Source organism: Oreochromis niloticus, linkage group LG7 (assembly GCF_001858045.2).
Source record: "Oreochromis niloticus isolate F11D_XX linkage group LG7, O_niloticus_UMD_NMBU, whole genome shotgun sequence".
Classification (NCBI taxonomy): Eukaryota; Metazoa; Chordata; class Actinopteri; order Cichliformes; family Cichlidae; genus Oreochromis; species Oreochromis niloticus.
The window spans coordinates 41,759,539-41,782,270 of record NC_031972.2 but is presented as its reverse complement, the minus strand read 5'-3'; the positions used below and the strand labels follow the sequence as shown (position 1 = coordinate 41,782,270).

Genomic DNA, 22,732 nt, shown 5'->3' with positions numbered 1-22,732 from the left:
GTGTTTTATTCTCTCTAACACTGGGTTTGCACAGATGTTGCAAGAGAAGCCTGTTCGTCAGCTATTCTGTTTGTGCCACACAACAAGCTTTATAGTAGGTGGATGGCATTATATTAATCAACTGGATCATCCCTCTGTTTGCCAAAGCCAATGGGCTTAACGGTTTTTCTTACTGAAACCTTGTAAGTCAAGTAAAGTTAAAGAATTAGCTTCCTTTACAAGCTATTCTTACATGACAAATATTAGAATGAATACCTTTTTGTTTTGGTGATCTAGAAAAAATTCAATTCCTTATCGATTCCCTTATCGATTCTCATTGGCTCCACTTTGAGAGTCACCACCATCTCTAAGCAGCATATCAAAGACATTACATTCATGCAAATTAATGACATGTTGTGTAGTCAAATGTTTGTGCATGTTGGAGGTTATTTTCCTCTTTGTTGTGATCAATGTTGGGGTCATTACTCAAAGTAATAATTAAACAAATTATAAAGAACACTTTTCTTAAAAGTAATGCAGTACATTACTTAATTACACCCAGGAGAAAGACATTAGTTATATCAGTGTTTCCCAGCCACTGTGCCGTGACACATAAGTGTGCTGTGAGAAATGATCAGGTGTGCCGTGGAAGATTATCTGGTTTCACCTGATTAGTACTCTAAGCAATCTGCGTGAGTAGCGGGTAAAACGATTACATTCTCTTCCACTAGAGGGCAGTACAACTACCTGCTCTAATTAAATTGGTTGTCAACTGCCAGTAAAACAGAAGAAGACGAAGAAGAAATTACATAATAGTCATGCTGTGAGACAAGGCAGCGTGTAATACCAATATTACGCCCTGCCTAATACAGATAAATATTTGAAACTAAAAAGTAGTCAATCTGACCTGGGTCCTGGAGAAAATTCCGACCCAGATGAAGGGTCTAGGATGAGTAGTGGTCAGAAGAAAGCAAAAAAGGTATACTGGGGACAAACCAAGCCAATTCCGCTGTACCTGGTGGGGAAAAATTATCAAGGACACATGTGATCTTTCTCTTAGTATTTAGGTATGAACACAAAGCCGACAGCATAAATCAAAGATGAAAACCAGAGACTTTAAGGAGACTTTAAAGCGATCTTCACAGTGATTCTACTGTAGAAACATGAACAGGTAGAAATAGAGGCTGCAGCCTGACTGGTCATTAGTTTGTTACCCGTTGAAGTTCAGCAGCGCTTGGCTTCACCGCAAATTCCAGCTCACCTTATCACGGTGCTGGGCTGGGGTCTGCGTTTACTCAGCTTTAACATCACTCTGGACTCTTGGCTAATGTAGTGTTAGGATACTGTGCTTGCAGAGAGCCAAAGATGTGTTAACAGTATAATGCAATAAAAATAAAAGTAATGTGCATATCCACACTGTAAACTGCGCCACTATTTTCCTTCTCCAACACACGAACTGAAATCAACTGATCACAACAAGAGTGCAAGAATCAATAAGCAGAATCGATAGAAAGACAGACTAACAATTCCAAGCAATTGAACTTCCTATCCCTACCTATCATCTAGTATCATATTGAACAGTAGAAAAATGCTATACAAGAATCAGTCCATTTACCATTAACTGATTTTCAGCATTAACTGCTGGGGACTGCATCCTAATCTGAACAACAGCCTTCTTGTGGTACTTAATTGTATTACATGAATATACTGCGTAAACTTGTTTTAACTTTAGCTGATGTACCTTAAATATAACACACAGAACTGTTAGTCATCATTGGAAGGTTTTTAACTATTTTTAAACATAATTTACAATAGGTCCTTTGTAATGTAGCTGAGAAGTTTCATGGTAAATCTCTTTAAAACACAGAGCCAGATGAATGACAGATATTTAATGCCCAAATTCCTATAATATGGAGCTATTGTTGGGATATTCTAAGAGGTTAGAACACCATGAAAATGCCAGATTAGTAATAATTCAACTAGATTATGCATTTATTGAGCCTAAACTGTCTTGAAATTGTCTGCACAGGATTGAGCCTAATGCCATTTGACAGGAAAGATAGGATCCAGTTCCTAGATGGCCTAATCCTCTAGTTATAATCCTCAAGCTGTCTCCCGATTGTCTGAGACGATTTCTGTGTTCAAGCCATAACAATACCACACCTTTAGATTATAAAATCCCCAGCTGTGACTATTGTGGACTGAAACACCTCTGTAAAGCAAGTTAGGGCAATGTGTTTTGCCCAAACAGTTCAGATACAAAACATTCCTGTGGTTCCTATTGTAGCGTCTTTACTGGCAGCTGCATAGATAAACCCAGAGACCATCTTGTTATGAGATCACACCAGCCATAGCGATTTGTAGGGCTGCACAATTAATCGTTAGAAAATCGCGATCTCAGTTCATACTTATGTGCGATCTCATTTCCAAATGACAACGATTTAACCAAAAAAACAAAAAAAACAAAAAAAAGAAGATGACAATTGTACTGCATTTTGATCCGGGACATAATCTGCATGAAAACAAGCGCTCACTCTTCCTGCTCAACAAATGGCAAGGGCGGAGCCTGATACCACGTAATACCGAAGCCAGCTGGGGAAAAAACAACGGAGAGCACGTGAGAGATGACGAAGGTGTAAAAGCCAAGAAAGTGACAGGAAAAAATCCGTCCCGGTCAACCACATCAATAACGGGAACCTTATACAGCGCTTCCCCATACCCGTCGAACTCCCGCAGGCACAAAGAAATTACGGAGGCTATCACTTATCACCTGGCTAAAGATATGGCTCCCATCAACACTGTGCAAAACGAGGGATTTAGGAAAATGATCAACACCCTAGACAAACGCTACACAGTGCCGTCCCGCAACTATTTTTCAAATGTTGCACTACCTGCTCTATACACGCAGTGTCGAGCAACGGTGGAAACGGAATTACAAGCAGTACAACATTTTGCGGCAACGACAAAATGTGAGACATTTATTGTTTTTATGTTCATTTATTGTTTTTATGTTCAGTCTCAACTGTTACGAAGTTGATGTGCAGTTAATAAGTGCAATAAATATTTATATTGGAAAAGAAAATCGGGAGAGAATCTTGATCTCAATTCTAAGCAAAAAAATCGTGATTCTCATTTTATGCAAAATCGTGCAGCCCTAGCGATTTGTCATCATATTGGTAATTTGAACTATAAACACTTTGAGATTCCTTTAGCGCAAGGGTGTCAAACTCATTTTCACAGAGGGCCACATCAACATAATGGTTGGCCTCGAAGGGCCAGAATAACAGTATGAATGTAACAAAATGCAATGTAATTTAAAATAAACGAAATTACCCTAAATATAAAATATCAATTCTGAATCATTTTTCTTTACTTGTTTTGCAGTAATTTGATCCTTCCAATCAAATAGAATATAGCACTGTTTTATGTTTACAAAAATGTTTGGTGTTTATGATTTCATGATAACACCAAGGAAAAGGAAAGTGGATACTATGTTATGTTTATCATCTCCTTATCTCCCTATGTAATGTTCTTGCAGATTTGATAACCCTGCAGCAGTCAGCACTACACCCACCAGACAACTGACTTTCAACTACCTACTTCCTGTAAATGCATGGCTCCTGCTGAATCCCTCAGAGCTCTGTTGTGACTGGACTATGGGCACAATCCCCCTGGTGGAATCACTTGTAGATCTGCGTAACCTGGCTACACTAGTATTTTACATCTTTCTTGGACTGCTTGCTTATCACAGCCTGCGATACAGACAGAGTTCTGCCAAGACAGTCATCATGGTGAGAGAAAATTTGGTTAAATAATGTATATTTTAAAGTAAGTGTGTGTGTGTGTGTGTGTGTGTGTGTGTGTGTGTGTGTGTGTGTGTGTGTGTGTGTGTGTGTGTGTGTGTGTGTGTGTGTGTGTGTGTGTGTGTGTGTGTGTGTACTTTTTTTTTTCTTTCACAAAACTAAACCAGACAGTTAGGCAGTTCTGAAAACTGAAGTGATACTTCTGGTTGGTCAGGTTGTAATCAGTTTGATGTAATCAGTCTCCACGTCCAGTGTGGGCATATCAACCCCAGACTTAAATATACCCACCACCCTGTTTCACTGTGGGTTTGATATATTGCAGTTTATTCAGTTTTGTTTGTCTCCTTCCATAAGCTCTTCTGCTACTGCCACAAATCTAAAATTTGTAATTATTTATATTATTTCTAGCCACCCACTGTGAAATATTCATGTCTTGGCCAACCCCAAGTGTTTGGCCCTTTTTCTCCTGAGACCACTGCTAATAGCCATCTTTTGACAGTACTTCTGCCGATTGGATTTTGGCCTTCTTTATTTTGTGTGTCTGTGATGAGAGAGCTTTTCTGTTTCCCAGTAAACAAAGCTTAAGGTATTCGTCTTCTGGTTGTGTGGCCTTAACCGGTGACAGGCTTTTATTTGTTGCTGAGAAGCTGAAGCACTTTGACATATAAAACTTTAATAGAACATATAACACAAAGATATCTGATGTTTTCCTTCATTTTGTTGAAAAATAGTGAAATAGAAATTGGATTGGAATGGAATTGGAAATTTATAGGATCTTAAATATCTCCTTATCTTCTGTTTTTAAACATTACCAAATCCTTATTTCTAGCTTTATATCAAAATAACACACAACAAAATAATAGATTTTCAGTACTGTATGACTTTTGAACAACACTCTTTATAACCACTGTTCATAAGTATTTAGGAAAAGTCAGAAAAAAATCAAAAGTATTACTACTGAGACATATGACCAACAAAATATGGTTTCCTTTCTTGGGGAACATAGCATGATTCTTGAAGTATTTGCACAATATTTACTGCCAGTATTCATTGTACTCAACTCAAAATACAACAGTATTGCGACATGAAAAGGCCTCTATAATAGCTTAAGCATATAATCTACATAGGCCAAAACTGGAGGAAAAAAACACAACATAAGGGGTTTTTTTGTTTTGTTTTATATAGCGTCTGTCTGCTTGTGGGGGGAAAAAATAACATGTTGACTTTAATTACTTTCTACTATATTCTCACTGTAGGTCCTTTATCCCCCTCTGTAATGCCCTGGGTTCACATTGCCTACACATTGCATAGCTTAATGGGATGTAAACGGATTATAAATACTAGAACTCGTTTTTAAATATCATAAGAGAGCCCTGACGTTAGAATAAAAAGCTAAAGTGGTGTCACTGGTGTCCACTGGTCATATCCACTGCTTAGTAGACATTCCAGATAATGATACTTTATCCTGCTAAATTAGGTAGTGGCTCAACATACAACCTGATGCAATAGTTTACCATTATGTTTTTTGTGTTTTGTTTTTTTTGGGGGGGGGGTTTAAGACAATTTTTATTACCACTCTTTGTGTATATTTCACTTTTTTTCTTCAAATGAAGTTGGCCAGCAGAAATGAGCAATGAAACACAAGTTCTTAGTTGAGCTTTGAAAGGATGAATGGGAATGTTTATAGAGGTACACAGAAACAAATTAGCATGTGTTGTGCAATAGGTTCATTGTTCTCATGCTTAAAGGTCAGTAAACTTGCTCACAATATTGCTCTAAGCTTCAGCTTTAGAAAGGGGAACACAAGTCAGCACAAAAAACTGAATTATGACCTTTTGCAGTGTTTACTCTGGTTTGCTAAGAGCCTTTTGAAAAATGTTGCATAACAATATCACAACACATTAACATACTGCATCACTGCAAGGTTGCCAGCTGTCTAACATGGAGCATGAGATATTAATAAATAATTTTAGATAACCACTGTCCACTGAGGAGCCCCTTTCTAGATTGTAGATGTGCTGCAGGAACTATCACAGAGTCAGTTTTCAGTGCTTAAACCCATCTTTATTTGGAGTTCTGTTTGACATTTTGGAGATTGGTCAGTCCAGTAGTTTTGCATATTTGTAAGATAAAATCATAGAAAAACTTTGTAGGCGTTTAGCTCATAGCAAAATGAAGGCAAAGTTCAAAGAGATGTAGTGTGTGAACTTGGTGGCATTGTGGCTAATGTTACATCAGTTTTACCTTTAGGTGGGTTTTTTGAGGGGGGTGGGGGGTGGTTTGGGTTTTTTTGTTTGTTTGTTTGTTTGTTTGTTTTGCTTTTGTTTTTGTTTTTTAAATTAATCCTTTTGTAGATAGACGATAAATGTCATTCCTATATCGTCATGTAGCAAGCATCTAGAGAGTGCTTGTTTTAGGTGATCACTGGTGAAGAACCTGAAGCTAACATGTTTGTCATACAAAGATGAGAAAACCTGCAAATTATTGTAAGTTTTACAAATTACAGATTTTAACCTAACCACCTGCTACCTACAAGTGAATGAAGTATTAATGAACTTCTGAGATTTAAACATCAGAAGAGCTCCCAAATTGAACACATGTCAAAATCCAGTTTTCTTGTTTTTAGTTAGACTTTTTTTCCCCTTAGGTCCGTCTCCATGATAATTTTTGAGTGTTTGTTACTTATTTCAAAAAAAGAGCTCTGAGCTTGTCATATGAACTGACATATTTCTTTTTTTTTTTTTGTCCTGCAGGCCCTGTCTTTGATTGTCCTGCCTTTTATTCCAGCATCCAACCTCTTCTTCCCTGTGGGGTTTGTTGTAGCAGAGAGAGTACTTTATGTTCCCAGTATGGGTTTTTGTGTTCTTGTTGCACATGGATTCAAGATAATCTCACATAAAGGGTAGGTTCTTGTCCAAAATGACGTTTAAAAGAAGAATCCCTCAGAAGTGCGAAACTGTTTGTGAAATTACGAGTTTCTGTTTGTGGTTACACTTTTACCCGTTTTTGTTTTGTTTTTTAATATTGGTGCAGATAATGAGGTTTTGTGAAGATTGTGAAAATGTGTATTTAAAATTACATTGATCTGCTTAATAATTTCCTTTGTAGACAATTGAAGAAGATTTCCTGGTTGATGATTGGAGTGCTGCTAACTACGCATACAGTGAAAACTTTTCATAGAAATTGGGACTGGGAGTCAGAATATACTCTCTTTACATCTGCCTTGAAGGTATGATGGAAATGCTGTTTTTGTGGTGGCAGTGTGTCATGGCAGTTTGCCAAAGTCTGTAAACACCTTGTGATTAAAAATGTTGAGTAAACTAGAAAATGAATCATCCACTGACAAAACTGAAGAATGACTCTTATCGTCATGTCTCTTTTACTTGTCATCTACCTCAGGTTAACAAGAACAATGCCAAGTTGTGGAATAATGTTGGCCATGCCTTAGAAAATCAGAACAATTATGCAAAGGCTTTGCGGTATTTTCTCCAGGCTACTCGAGTCCAACCAGGTGAGACACTTTGATGTCATTCATAAATCACTGAGAAAGGAAGGATGGTGTCATGGAAGTGATGAAAAATCCACTACAGTTTGCCAATTTGTTGATCTTCTTAAGAACTATTTGTTTTTTGGTGGGAGATACCAAATGAGGTTACAGTAATTTTCTTTGTGTTGAGAGTAACTGTTTTACTTGTTGTTCTACCTGTTCCAACAGGTATACAAAAACAGAAACACTGTATAACACAGTATAACTGCTTCAAAACACTAATATTATTAAATGAAAAAGACCCAAATACAGTTGAAGTGTAGACATTCAGCTTTAATTTAATGGGTTAAATAAAAATATTGCATAAAAATGTGAGGAACTAAAGCATTTTTAAACACAATCCCTTCACTTCAGGGGCTCAAATTAAATAATTACAAATAAAATTTCATTTCTAATGAAACTTCATTTCAAATACTTAGTTGGATTTCCTCCATTTTAATGCCAGGTCTTTACTGCAGCAGCTTTCAGTTGCATTTTGTTTGTGGGCCTTTCTGTCCGAAGTTTAGTCTTCAACACGTGAAATGCATGCTCGATTGGGTTAAGATCAAATGTCTGACTTGGCTATTCACGAATACGCCACTCCTTTGCTTTAATAAACTCCTGGGTTGTTTTGGCTGTATGTTTTGGGTCATTGTCCATCTCTGTTATGAAATGCCGCCCAATTATTTAACTTAATTCAGCTCATTTTGACCAGACAATAGGTCTCTAAATACCTCAGAATTCCTTCGGCTGCTTCTGTCCTGTGTCAGTATTACCTAGTGTCCCAGTGCCACTGGCAGTCGTGAACGCCAAAGCCACACTGCCTCTGCCGTGTTTTACAGATGATGTGGTTTGCTTTGGATCGTGAGCTGTTCCATGCCTTTTCCATACTTTGTTCTTGCAATCATTCTGATAGAGGTTGATCTTGTTTTCATCTGTACAAAGAATGTCTTTCCAGAACTGTGCTGGCTTTTTTTAGATATTCAATCTAGCCTTTCTATTCTTGAGGTTTATGAGTGGCTTGCCCCTTGCAGTGAATTAATTACTTTCATGCAGTCTTATCTTTATGGTAGATTTGGATATCAATATACCTACCTCCTTGAGAGCATTGCTCACTTGATTGGCTGTTATGAAGGGGTTTCTCTTCACCATAGAAATAATTCTGCCGTCATCCACCACTGCTGTCTTCTGTGGACGTCCAAGGTTTTTTGTATTGCTTAGTTCATCAGTGCTTGCTTTCTTTCTCAGGATGTACCAAACTGTAAATTTTGCCACTCCTAATATTGTAGCAATTTCTCAGATGGGTTTTTCTGTTTTCGCAGCTTAAGGATGGCTTGTTTCACCTGCATGGAGAGCTGCTCTGACCACATGTTGTCGGTTCACACCACAGTCTTTCAGATGCGAGCACCAGACTCAGATCAGCTCCAGGCCTTTTATCTGCTTAATTGATAATCACATAACAAAGGAATTGCCCACACCTGCCCATGAAATAGCCTTTGAGTCAACTGTCCAATTACTTTAGGCTCCTTTAAAAAGAGAGATCTATTCTTGCCATTAACCATTGTGAGCATGAAAATGTTTGTTGAATGAAAAAGAATCAAAAAAACATCCCTTGCATTGTTCAGCTGATCTTTCTACTGTTTATGGCAGACTAAACCATCCATCAGTCTACATGAAGGAAATTAGCCTTTGTGCTCTAGCCCATTAGTGCTCTACCCACGGTGTAGCCAAAAAGACCCATAACAGACCTCAGGCCTATTTACTTTTCTGCCAGAAACCATGTTTTGAGTCTGGTCATGTAAATAAACTGCAGTTTCACTGGTGGCTGGATGCAACCGCAAGAAAGTAATTCTAGCTTGAGACGGTCAGAGGTTCTCATTGTACTTCTCATAACATTGTTCATTTTTCAATTTGTAGGAATAGTAAGCAAGTACATTTCATTGTGCTTTTTGGTTATATCTTATTTCAGGGTATGATTATTGCTAATTTTGTTTGTCATGTAGAATTAGTTGTAAGGGTTTTTTTTGTTGTTGTTGTTGTTTTTCTTTCTTATTTAAAAATGAACACACCAACTATTGTACAATAGTTGCACTTACACAAGATACTACTTTTCCTCTTCAAATTCAAACAGCAAATCAAGGAAGCTTATACAGTGTGTGAAATACCTGTTTGATTCCCTGCTGAATTTTCTCCCTTACAAACAAATGAATAATCTCTCATTTTTATGGTAGTATAATTTTAATGGAGAGAGACAGAATGTCAACCAAAAAACACATGCAAAGGTGTCTGCATGTCACTGAGTAAAATAAGTACTTGATCTCTAAGCAAATTATGACTTAGTACCCTAGCACTATTTGTACGATAAGATTGTTATTGGAGCATTTTTGCCTTTATTGGATTGTGGAGCAGTGAAAGACAGGAAATTAGGAAGAAAGAGAGAGGCCTCTCTAAATCCTTTGTTGGCTTCTGTTTGGCAACTCAAAGCTTCAGTTCCCTTGACAGATTTTCTATAGGATTAAAATCTGGATGCTTAGTAGTCCACTCCATGACCTTAATGTGCTTCTTCTTTAGCCACTCCTTTGTTGCCTTGCCAGTATGTTTACGGTCATTGTGACGCTGGAAGAACCATCCAAGACCTTTCTTCAGTGTTCTGGGTGAAGAAAGGAGGTTCTCATCCAAATATTTACAGTATAGGTTACATCCATTGGCCTCTCAAAGCAATGACGTTGTCAATACACTTGGCAGAAATACAGCCTCAAAGGTTAATGTTTCCACCTCTGTGCTTGATTGTGGGTTTTTTGAGTCATACTCAGCATTTCTCTTTTTTCAAACACAACCGATGCTAAAGAGCTTGATTTTGGTTTCATCTGACCACAGCACTTTCTCCCAAACCTTCTCTGAATATTACGTGTTCACTGGCAAGGTTAAGACAGTTGTATACATCTGCCTTCTTGAATAGGGGGACACTTGTGGGCACTGCAAGATTTCAGTCCATTACGGCATAGTGTGTTACCAGTGGTGTTCTTGGTGACTGTGGTCCCAAGCGCCTAACAAGCACATATAAGCACAGACAGCCAGCATTTAGTTTTGGGCTGATCTTCACCCTTTCATGTAATGTATTTTTTCTGGATTTTTGGCTGATGTGTTGTCTCTCTATTAAAATAAAACTACCGTAAAATTTAGAGACTTTATTTCTTTGTGAGGAAACTTATAAATTCAGCAAGGGTTTAAATAATTATTTCCCCACTGTAATCACTGCTTACATTATTGCTTTGCCTCTTCCAAAAACTCTTAACTATGTCAGATGGTAAGCCAGTAATGTGACTTCAGATTGCATTGATAGTGTATTCTAAACTGTTTGAACTACTGCTTCCAACCTCTTTCATTTAAGTTTTGGTAAAGTAGGAACTTGTTTTAACAAAGGATGTTGTGCAATGCTCAAAAGACCCTGTCAGAAGCTGTCTGTTAATGCATTTGCTTGTTTTCTTATAGTCAGGGGAACGAAAACAATCAATGGGAAATTGTAAAATGCGATTAAAAATGAAAGGGGATAGACAACAACAGGCTAAAGTATGGCAAAGATTCAAAGAAAAAACACAGAATATTAAGAAATTAAATGTAGGCTCCATCAAATGGGCTGCAAATTCACATGTAACAGGGTGTTTTTGTGTAATGAAGTTAACTCAATGACTTAATTCGGCAGCAGTCTTAGAAGAAATGAAAAGGGTGACTGTTGGAAGATTAAATGCTTACATAGTAACACTCTTGGCTAAAAATATGACAAAAAAAAAATCCCCTGGACATCTAGTTCAGTTGAAAGTCCAACATGCTTTTTTTAAACTTCTCTTGACACATAGTTAATAGGCAGCCAGTTGTTATGAGTCCATTCATTATACTCTAAGATCTCATGACTGCAGTCAAACAGACCAAAAGTGTAATCCTACTATCTAAAGTGTATCATTTCGACATCTTGGGCATCTTTCTGTTTTTGTTTTTTTTGAATTTGTGCTTAATGCCTTAGTTTAGAGGAAGCCTACCATAAACTGAGATATCAACAGCTTTGCCCGGTTCATCACCCACAAGTGTTTCCCCAAGATTAGCAATGTAAACACATTTTCCCAGCGAGGATTTCCTGCTCTGCTAATCATCAAGCATCAGTTCTGGCTTTACAAACTGACCTCTTTTAAAGCTTAACTTTTCTTACGTCTTCCCAGAAGGATTAAATAAGCTCCTCAAAATAATGTTGCTTGTTTTGTCTTACACTATTGATGTTATAACCAAAAATTATTTATATTTTGTAGTCATGTTTAGCATTAGTTGGTATTTAATATAGTCATGTTTAGTAAATGTGTTGAAACACACACAAACCGATGGGGTAGGATTTTGTTTTCTCACTGCTCTTTCTCATTCTTGTTGCTGCAGACGATATTGGTGCTCACATGAATGTTGGAAGAACCTACAAGAACTTGAACAAGTCCAAAGAGGCAGAAGAGGCTTACTTGGTTGCCAAATCCCTCATGCCGCAGGTATTTAATCATTTGCTTTTTTGGGGGTTTTTTTCTGCTTCCATTTATGCAATTGTTACCCATTCAAGGCTGTAAGGTTCATTGTAGCCACTGTTTACCACCTGATGGTGGCAGATCATGCAGCATACAAGAGCCTTTCAGTCATACCATGGAAAACTTTAATTATATATAACGAATGTGGACATGGTGTTGATGAATTATAGTTATTTTGCTTATTTAATTACAGTGTTAGGATAAACACTTACAGGATTTTTCCTGGCTCAGATATGGTGTTTCTGGGGTGACTATACCTTACATGGCAGAAACATTTGTAAATATCCTTGGTATTTTAACTCCATTTTCAGTAAATAAGTAAACAACAATTAACAAAACTGGTTGAAAAGGCAAAAATAGCTTTCTTATAATGCTTGGGTCTGGTCAAACTTTCACTGGGGGCACCAAGTTCTTCTATTCAGGAAAACGGCCTTCCTAGGATAAAAGCATTGATAGTGATAAGAGTTATAGTTGCAAGGTGCACTACCCAGAAAGGCCTGAGCCAAAAAAAAGGGACTAGAAATCTGCATTAAAATCTAATCTCTCATAACAGACTGTAATACGATGATGAGGCAGATTTTTTTCCACTCCCTTCTAATTCTCTACTTTATTTGATGTTACACAAGCTTTGATACTAATGAAATATTGTTTGTCCACTCATTAGGTTATTCCCGGTAAGAAGTATGCGACGCGTGTTGCCCCAAACCATCTCAATGTTTACATAAACCTAGCAAATCTGATCCGGGCCAATGATTCGCGGCTGGAGGAGGCTGATCAGCTCTACCGGCAAGCAATAAGCATGAGACCAGACTTCAAACAAGCTTACATCAGCAGGCAAGTTTTGTTTATTTATTTTTTAACTCTTTATCTGTCAGATAAAGAGTTAAAATGGCACACATATTCTTTAATAAATGAATCAATTCTTCATCTTAAATGTATTACTGTCAAACATTTGTACTGAGACATTCCCCTTATCTCAGATTTTGTTGGTCAAATAATGTAGTAATGTGTTAAAGTGTTTTTACATTATCACCTCTATATTTATTTATTTCTTTTATACTTTTTGACTCAGAGGGGAACTGCTTCTCAAGATGAACAAGCTCACAGAAGCCCGGGATGCCTACCTCCGAGCCTTGGAGCTTGATCGCACCAATGCTGACCTGTGGTATAACCTGGCCATTGTCAACATTGAGATGAAAGACCCATCTGAAGCCCTGAAGAACTTCAACCATGCCCTGGAGCTCAACCCACGCCACAAGCTGGCACTCTTTAACTCAGCACTTCTCATGCAGGAGTCTGGTGAGTGTAATGAGGAAATAAATAATTTAACTGCAATCTCCAACTGAAGTAAAAGCATGATTGTTCCTCATAAGAAGAATGAGGAGAGCCTTACTTGTCACTTGTTAAAGGAAATAACCTTTTATTACCTTTTAGGGTGTAACCAGATGCTTATTTTGAAGTGCACACTGCATGTACTGACACATTTCTTAGCCAAGTTTCTGTTCGTTCACCCTTCATCAGCTCAATGACAAAAGTGTTTGCTAGTTTCTCCACCCCTGTACTTTGTTTTGTTTGTTTTTTAAACACAGATGGCAAAACCCTAATATCAGTTGGAATGACTCAGCATGGGGAAAGAAACACAACTCAATAATTTCTATTGAGAGCTCCATTAGGTTTTCTTAGTGTACAGGTGATTAGCTGACCTGCTGGTCATATTAACTTGATACTAGACAGACACTGTGTACTGGTTATACACACTGTTATTTACTTTAAATCCATCGGCGAACAGCAAACTAACCTGTTTATCCTGCACTAACTTGCAGAGTATTTTCATTCAACCGTTAAATAACACAGTTAGTCTACCTTTGTTTTTGTTTTGCAGCAGATTTCACAATATCATAAAAAAACAATGTCACAGTACAGTACAATGTACACAGTACAATGTACAGGCCCAGTATCTGATTTTAAAACATGAGGACTTACATCTAAGCTTTAAATTTCCATTTCATCAAATCCCACTGAGCAGTCCTTACCTGTAAATCTAACCTCTTCTTCCTCTCCTCTCCTGTCTTTGTACATCATTAAATCCCACCTCTGTTTTTAAATGACCCACCAAACTACTGCTGGAACATTGCTGCCCCAGATTAATCAGAATGCCTTATTGATTGTAAGGGGCTAAAAATATCAAGTACAGCACTTTTTTTTTCTTCTTTTTTTTTAAATTTATTGCAAAATTATTTGAAAAACATTAGCAATTACTGGAGTAGTTAAGTTCATGAGAGCGTGTTTCCAGTTTCCTTTTGTAAGACCTTGTCAAACAGTTTGTATTTCAGGGAATTCTTGGTTCAACAGGTCTGGCAGTAATCGGGCCTGGCTCTGGCAAGTGAAATCGAATTCAGCGTTTCAAAAAATGCATGCTATATGATTAGTTTGGATAACCTTTTTTTCCTGAATAAATTAAATTATCATTTAAAAACTTCCATTTTGTTTTTACTCAGAGTATCTTTGTCTAATATTAAGATTAGTTTTCTGCAATTGTGCAAAAAGAACAAGAAATCCATAAGGAGGCAAATATTTTTTTCCCTGTGTAAGAGTTGCGAGGGGGCAGGAGCCTATCCCAGCTCTGTATATGATCTGTAGTTGTCTGTCAGTTCTGACACCAAGAGCAATAAGTCCACAATCTTTTCTACTGTAGATAGATAGACATACGTTGTAAGACAAATTAATTTCAATAAAGGTTAGCCTAACAGTGTGCTGTTGTAAAATGGACTGTCCTAGCATCCAGTACAGTCTCTCATAAATTCTACAGTCTGATTTTTAAATAAGCTGAAAACCCATGCACATATTAACTCTCACAAACCTCCATCCCTCGGGTTTTTGAATTGTGGATTCCATACCAATATAACAATATTAGCAAAATTTGGGGGAGAAAAGTCAATTAATCCACATTTCAATACATGAAAAACCTTGGTTCAATCACTGGTGGTGCCGACTATCCACTCAGTGCCTTTAAGCGATTGTGGAAAAGAGACATAACAAAATCACAAAACCTCAAACTGTGAAAAAAGATATCAGTAAACATGATTTACAAAGTCTGTTTCCAATGGATTTTGTCACATTTAGCTATTATTGTTTTAAACTTTTTCATGCCAGCTAAGGATAAAAATCTTGCACAATGCACATAAAAGCACCTTTTGTGGTTGAATATCAACGTTTGATTACCCAAAGTCACCCTGTGCTTTGTGTCTGTTGCCTGTGACAGGTGAGCCAAAGTTCTGGCCTGAAGCAAATCGTCGTTTCCTCACCTATGTGGAGGAGGAGCCTGACGATGCCAATGGCTATTTCAATCTTGGCATGCTGGCCATGGATGCAAATGAAAATGCAGCAGCTGAGCGGTGGATGCGCAAAGCCATTGGTCTGCAGGCTGGCTTCCGCAGTGCTCTGTTTAACCTAGCTTTGCTTTACTCTCAATCAAAACGTGAAGTCGACGCATTACCTGTGTTGGATGAGTTGCTACACCACCATCCAGAGCACATCAAGGGCCTAATCCTTAAGGGCGACATCCTCATGAATCACAAGAAGGACACCCGTGGTGCTAAGGCCTGTTTTGAGCGTATTTTACGCATGGACCCCACCAATGTCCAAGGGAAGCACAACTTGTGCGTGGTCTACTTTGAGGAGCGCGACCTGCCGAGGGCCGAGCGATGCCTGGAGGAAACGCTGGCCCTGGCACCAAATGAGGAGTATGTGCGTCGCCACTTGAGTATTGTACGTAGTAAAATGGCTGCCATGAGTGCAGCAGGCCAACCACTGTCTTCAGCTAACACTGAGGGAGCAACCACAGAGGGGGTAGCTGCATCATCCAAGGAGGAAGTGCTGCAGAGTGTTAAGGAGGGCACGGAAGAGGCTGCTGCGGGTGGAGAGGAAGGGAGGGGTGTTGATGCCGTTGGAAAGGAGGTTGGGGATGAGAAGAATGAGCGGAAATCCTCTACAGAAAGTGTCAGAGGTGTGGGTGTGGACCAATCAAAATCTTTAGATAATAGCCAGTCTGACAAGCGGACTAAGGGTAAGTCCACTAAGGACATTAAAGATATAGAGAAAAAAAGAGCAGCTGCCTTGAAGAGACTAGAGGAGATTGAGCGCATATTGAGTGGTGATTGACATTGTTGCAATTTTTAGCTGGACTACTTTTCTGGAGCTCTTTAATGCTCCAACTAAGACTTCTTCCCTTTAGCAATGTGTAATCATAATCAATTATCACTTTATTTCTTTGATTTATCTGCTTTCACAGGCTACTCAGTATTGTCTGCTGGTTTAACATTAATTATTTAAGGAAGGGAAATTTTGATCTGCACATGAAATTCACAACATTAACAGTAAAATTGAGCACAAAGCAAACTTGGGATGATCTATTTAAAGCTTATGTAGATGCCTATGTGTGCATATGTGCTTTATCTGAATGTGATCACATATCATAGATCGGTAGTAGTTGTTTGTTTTTTGTTTTTTCATTTGTAATCATTGTTTATCACTGGATTTCTTACTTTTTTTTTTCTTTTTTTTTGTCTCACCAAGATGTGAGTCATTGCGCTATTGTTTTTAAAAACAGAATGATTGTATCGTGGACAATTAAAGGAAGTGACATGTTCGTCAGATTTCCTCAAAGCAGGATTATATCTGCAGAGTTTGCCCCCTCAAAATAAACCATACAGTGAACAAAATGACTCCACACTACACTGACATCAGGCATATGTGTATTCCATTGCAGCCACATTTGCTAATCTTTATTGATCTCACTCAGTACTTCCTGCTACTGCATCATCAGCCTGTACTCCTTGCAGTCTTTACCTCAAAATTTCATTGTGAACCCATCTAAAGATATTTCTCTTATTCATTTTGTCACATTACCCATCCCTCCTCCTTACATCTCTACAGCTGGCTCCTATGATTCAGACACTATGGCCCCATTAGAGACGTTTTGGATGGGGGGTTTTTTTGTTGTTGTTTTTTTTCCCCTCCCTCTTTCCCGGTAAACTCCCATAGACATTGCTTTGACATTGGCAAGATCCATTTTATATGACTGTCAACCGTGACGCACGGTCATCCTCAGCGTCATGCGTTCTTCATTTTCCAAAGGTCCTTTCACATCACAAGAAAGGGGGAGGGGGGGATTTTCAGAGCACATTTGAAAATCCATCTGAAAATGGATCTCCCCACAATACTTCTCTACAGTCATGATTTTTATTTTATTTTTTTATCTTGCTGGGACTGAAACATTATTGGGGTGTTCCACATTTTCAAATTTTGATAATAGACCTTGTATTTGGAGGGGGGCGGGGGTTGTTTTTCCAGTATTTACATCTATGTGATCAGTTGGATCAAAAATGCCCCGAAGTATCAACAATAAAACTACCACTTGATCTGCTGGTGAACATGTACACAGTTTTGTTTTGTTTTTTGTTGTTTTTTAAGTGCACAGATTTCTCCCTCTTGTTTCCTTGGCTCTTTTTTTTGTTATTACACCAATATAAAACCTTGTGGCTGATTGGCTACCGTTCAAGAGGTCTGATGCTTAAATCAGTAATAGTGAGGAAGTGACAAGCTAGAATACTACCTGGTACTGCAAATTGTTACTGTCAGAGCCATCTTCAGAAGCCATGATAGTCATGAAGAGCCTATTGACTACTGTTGTGAGTCGCCCGTGTACAATTCATTGCTCAAAGTAAGCAGAAGTTTATTTTTCCTGTAAGATGATAACTGTGTCTTCACAGCTCCCAACATGATGTGGTTTCCTCTACACAGTGCTGTAATTTGTTTCAGCAAAGTGTTTTGCTTGGTACTTTTTTTTCTTTTTTTTCTTTTTTTTAGATTTCAAATTGGAGATCTGATTACTGTAGGTTAGGAGTATTGTAGTGGTACTACAAAATCTTGCTATGCATTGTGTGACCCTGAAAGTCTATGTACATACATTTACAGGATATTGTATCCAGTGTTATTTATTATTTTGATATGCTCTAGATGTTTTTGTTTACCAGTGGTAATCGTTCCATTTCAAGGTGCATTATTTAGTCTCTGCAAATTTGTGTGTATCGTCACATTTTTTTGTTTTGTTTTTTTTAAAGTCCTGGATTTCAGTAGAGTTCATGTCAGTGTTAAACAAGTACGAAATCATTCAACTGGCTGTACAGTTAAACAAATACAGTTTTGAACAAGGATGCATCCAGTTTGCCACGACTTCTGTTTCGCCTCATCTTGCATAATTTTTTGTAAGAATGTTTTGTTTTGTTTGGGTTTTTTTTTTTTAATCTCTTGGTGGTGGGGGGTGTTGGTTATTAAATAAAGTGAGCTGAAAACTTGGTGCCTGTTCTGTGTGTGTTACTAACGTACAGTAAATGTTATTCTTGAAATGGATTGATCCTACTGGTTTGCTGCAGAAAATTTCAGTCTTTGAAAAAGGAAGCTATCACTCGAGGTGCCTTGAACCTGTGTTTCTTCTAATGGCTAATGGGGGTGGGGGTCCGGTGGTTGTAAGGTTGTGTAGAAGTCTAAAGTAAACAAAAATTACAAAATTTAAAGAATAATTTCTTATTTTTCCCACTGCTGTCAAATTTAACTGCAGGGTGACATGCGAGGAGGAGATGATTTTTTTTGATCGGTCTCAAAACATTTCACCACAGCAGTATGACGCAAAAGTCAATTAATTAGTCTGACCTGGGGTTAAAAAAACCCACTTTTGTATGACATGACAACAAAGCAAGAATTCTTCAACGCTTTGAACTGTGCCAGGGCCAAATCTGTCAGCCTGAGAGGAACAGAGTGTAACTGTCAGTAGCTGCCAGTCAAAATGTGCCTTTCATGCAGTGTGATGTACTGTTGGCCCCAAAGCCTTGTGCTGTCAAATATACCGGCTGTGTATTCTGAGATTATCTTGTCAAAAGATATGTGAAATACTCTGAGATTTTTTTTCAAAAGAACTTTTCTTTACAACCATAAAAAGTGACTACAAAGTCATATGCATTGAGGTTTTCATAATGTCATAGTGAAGGTTACAAATGATCATCTTAGGCCCTCTGACAGTGGACTCATTGTCCTGCTAGACCTCAGTGCAGTTTTCGATACTGTTAACCATAATATCCTTTTAGAGCAATTAGAGCAGTGTTTCCCAGCCACTGTGCCGTGACATATAAGTGTGCTGTGAGAAATGATCAGGTGTGCCATGGAAGATTATCTGGTTCCACCTGATTGCTACTTTAAGCAATCAGTGTGAATAACGGGTAAAACAATTACATTCTCTTCCACTAGAGGGCAGTACAACTACCTGCTCTAATTAAATTGGTTGTCAACTGCCAGTAAAACAGAAGACAACGAGGACGAAATTACGTAATAGTCATGCTGTGAGACCAGCACTTAATAGCAATAAATAAATAATTGAAAATAAAAAGTAGTCAATCTGACCTGGGTCCTGGAAAAAATTCCGACCCAGATGAAGGGCCTAGGATGAGTAGTGGTCAGAAGAAAGCAAAAAAGGTATACTGGGGACAAACTGAGCCAATTCCGCTGTACCTGGCGGGGAAAAATTATCAATCTGGTTTTTGGGACATTTTTGTTTGGTGGTGTGCTGTGTGATTTTTCTAATTTGAAATCTGTGCTGTGGTTCCAAAAGGTTGGGAAACACTGGATTAGAGCATGCTTGTAGGTATTACAGGTACTGCACTGAAGTGGTTTGTATCATATCTATCTAATAGACTCCAGTTTGTTCATGTAAATGGTCTTCTTAAGACACACACTAAGGTTAATTATGGAGTTCCACAGGGTTCAGTGCTAGGACCAGTTCTGTTTATGCTTCAACTTTATCTATGCATGAAGCCACATAACACACACCAATTAGTTAAAATGCAGGAATGTCTTCCCTATTTCAGTAGCAGACAGGTGAGATAGGCTACAGCAGAGAGCAGGAGCAGTGAGCACTGCAAAGTGTCAGTGAGGAGTGTTAACAAAAAACTAACAACACAGTCATTGTGAATAAAGTAAAAGCTAGTTAGGGCTGGATCAGGTGACCCGAGTCCTCCCTTAGTTATGCTGTAATAGGTGTAGGCTGCTGGGGGATGATACACTGAGTATTTCTTCTTTAGTCGACTTTCTCACTCACTGTGTGTGTTAACAGACCGCTCTGCACTGAATCATACTTGTTATTCATCTCTGTCACTCTTCCACAGCATGTCTTTTGTCCTGTCTTCCTTCTCTCATCCCAACCGGTCGCAGGAGGTGGCCTGTTAAAAGGGAGTTTTTTCCTTACGACTGTCGCCAAAGTACTTGCTCATAGGAGGTCATATGATTGTTTTTCTCTGTATGCATTATTCTAGGAATCACAAAGGATTAGAAAAAATGTGTGCTTTATTGTCAGACGATTTTCCAATCCATATTATACCTACAAGTCAAACATTTCCACTGTTAGGGATATCTTTTCTTTATTTCTCACACACTCACTTAAAAAAAAACAAACAAACAAAATAAACAAGTTTATTTCACATATTTTGCACAGCATCAACGCGTTAGCGCGGTTAGCTCGTTAACGCGTTAGCGCGGTGCAGCGCCACGTTCAGGGCCATCCGCGCTAACTCGCTAACGATTTGTCGCGTTAATGCGGTTATGGAGTTAACGTCTTTTTAACGAGATTAACGCTATATATATAAATAATATGTATTTATATATTTATATATATACATAGCATAGACTAGTGTAAAGAAAAACATCCATACCTTATACATCATTCACATGCTGTTTCTGTTCATAGACTGACTGAAAAGTGTATTGTCATGATTAAGTGTACAGAAAACTATAATTATCCATCCATGCATCCATTCTCCTTTGCTTATCCAATTAAGCATTGCGGGGGGGATCTGGAGCCCATCTCAGACAACCATTTGCACTTCTCACCTAAGCCAATTTAGAATCACCAGTTAACCTAAACCCCACTAACTGCATGTCTTTGTGACTCATCCATTTCCATGGTGTTATCTGTAACACCGACCATCTTTACACATATTTTATAATGACAGTATTATAGAATATAATTATATGTTATAAAAACAATGAAATAGTCAGTTGGTTGACTACTTTTTGGAATAAGTTTGAATAAGTGCGTGTGTGTGCCTGTTTGTGTGTTTCACTACCATCCAAAAACTAGAGGGGGAGGTACTCTGCACATGGCACATGCACAGACAGTGACTGAAAAATCTTCATCATGGGGTACTACTAAAACAACACAGAGATCTTCAGAACAGTTCCTCTCATAGCTGTTACATGACTGTGTAAACTGATTGATGCCACCATGATGAGATGATTAACAGTACACATGCACACACAAACAACACACATAATTTGACTTTAGTTGCCCACAAAACTGTCAACAGGAAGTGCAACGAGGAAAGTCTTCCAGTTGGTCCGAGACAGTGCGACTGACACACAAAGGCTAAGAAATCATTGCATGGATGAAATAACATGATGTTCAGTTTTTTAAAGATGCCAATGCTGGACTGATGAGGAATTGCTAGGTTCGTGAATCCGATTAAACAAAAAACACTTGGTTTGCTGTATTTCCCCACATGATCTCTATATGTAGTGAAAGTATTACAAAGCCGTATGAGTTTTCTGTAATTATTATTAATTAATCATTTCTATGAATCCGTTAGTAGAATTATTTTTTTCAGCTTTGTTTCTTAGAAAGAAGTAGGCAGACACACAAGAGGGGCTACTGATGCATAGAGCAGTCACTTAAGATTGTCCAGCTTTCCAGAGATTGACTTGACTGACCAACCTGTGCACTGCCTGGATTGACTACAAGAAAGTCTATCACTCAGTGCTTCAGATATGGATCATGGAATGCCTAAAACAAGCTCAACAAGAGCCTAAGAGCCTTCATCAGGAATTCCATGGGAATATGGCGAACAACACTAGAGGCCAGCTTCAATCCAATTGCACAAATCACCATTAAGTGTGGGATTTACTATGTTCTGTCCCCACTGCTGTCCTCTATAGGCCTGGACCCTGTCAGCCAGATGATTATCAAGACTGGCTGCGGAAACCGATTACGAAATGGAACAAATGTCAGCCACTACAATAGAGGCTGGGGTCTACCACATCAGGAAAGACCCCAGTTGCAGGCTGTGCAAAGATACCCTTATGACAATCCAGAACGTAACAGCAGGGTGCAAGGTGCTAGCAGACAGGGCATAAATCGAACCATATGGATGGCATAGTATACAGGAACATCATAGAGATCAAAATAGGTTAGCCCCCTAGGACAGTTGAGAATGACTGAGCTAAGATCTTGTAGGACTTCCAGATACATACAGCTAACCAACCAGACACAGTAGTAGTGGACAAGCAGAGGAAGAAGGCCGTAGTGATAGATTTAGATATACCAAGTAATAGCAACATCAGGAAGAAAGATCATGTGAAGCTTGAGAAATACCAAGGGCTAAGAGATGAGAGAGATGAGCCAGAGAAGAGGTGGAGGACGAAGGCATCAGCAACTCGCCCACTGCTCCAGCAGATTAAGGAATGACATCTGAGATGTTTGTACAGAAGACAATAGTCCTAGGAATAGCAAAGATAATGTGCAGGAAGCTCCTAGGAGGCTGAAGCTAGTGCAGGGCAAGTGCAAAATATATATAGTGCAAAATATATATATGTGTGTGTGGAATATATACACATATAATATATATATGTGTGTGCGTGTGTGTAACATGAATGTCTGTTTACAGGAAAAAGCCACATCTGAACCCAGTCGGGTGTGACTAACTATTTTCAGAGCTCATGTCCAACATTAATACAAAGAGGAACTGAGCTTCCAATTAATGTTA

At 38.4% G+C, this 22,732-nt stretch overlaps 1 protein-coding gene across 3 annotated transcripts in view; it reads left to right on the top strand.

Annotated features, from left to right (window-relative positions):
- tmtc3 (transmembrane O-mannosyltransferase targeting cadherins 3) overlaps positions 1-18,223 on the top strand; it is a 28,737-nt gene extending 10,514 nt beyond the window's left edge. For all 3 annotated transcript variants that reach the window (XM_005454170.2, XM_003449200.5, XM_025909260.1), the window contains 8 exons: positions 3,518-3,770; positions 6,536-6,684; positions 6,891-7,011; positions 7,182-7,293; positions 11,731-11,834; positions 12,532-12,701; positions 12,940-13,166; positions 15,130-18,223. In XM_005454170.2, coding sequence (XP_005454227.1) covers positions 3,518-3,770; positions 6,536-6,684; positions 6,891-7,011; positions 7,182-7,293; positions 11,731-11,834; positions 12,532-12,701; positions 12,940-13,166; positions 15,130-16,028 — 2,035 coding nt within the window. In that variant the 3' untranslated portion in view covers positions 16,029-18,223. The remainder of the gene's footprint in view (positions 1-3,517; positions 3,771-6,535; positions 6,685-6,890; positions 7,012-7,181; positions 7,294-11,730; positions 11,835-12,531; positions 12,702-12,939; positions 13,167-15,129) is intronic.
- Positions 18,224-22,732: the final 4,509 nt, after the last annotated feature.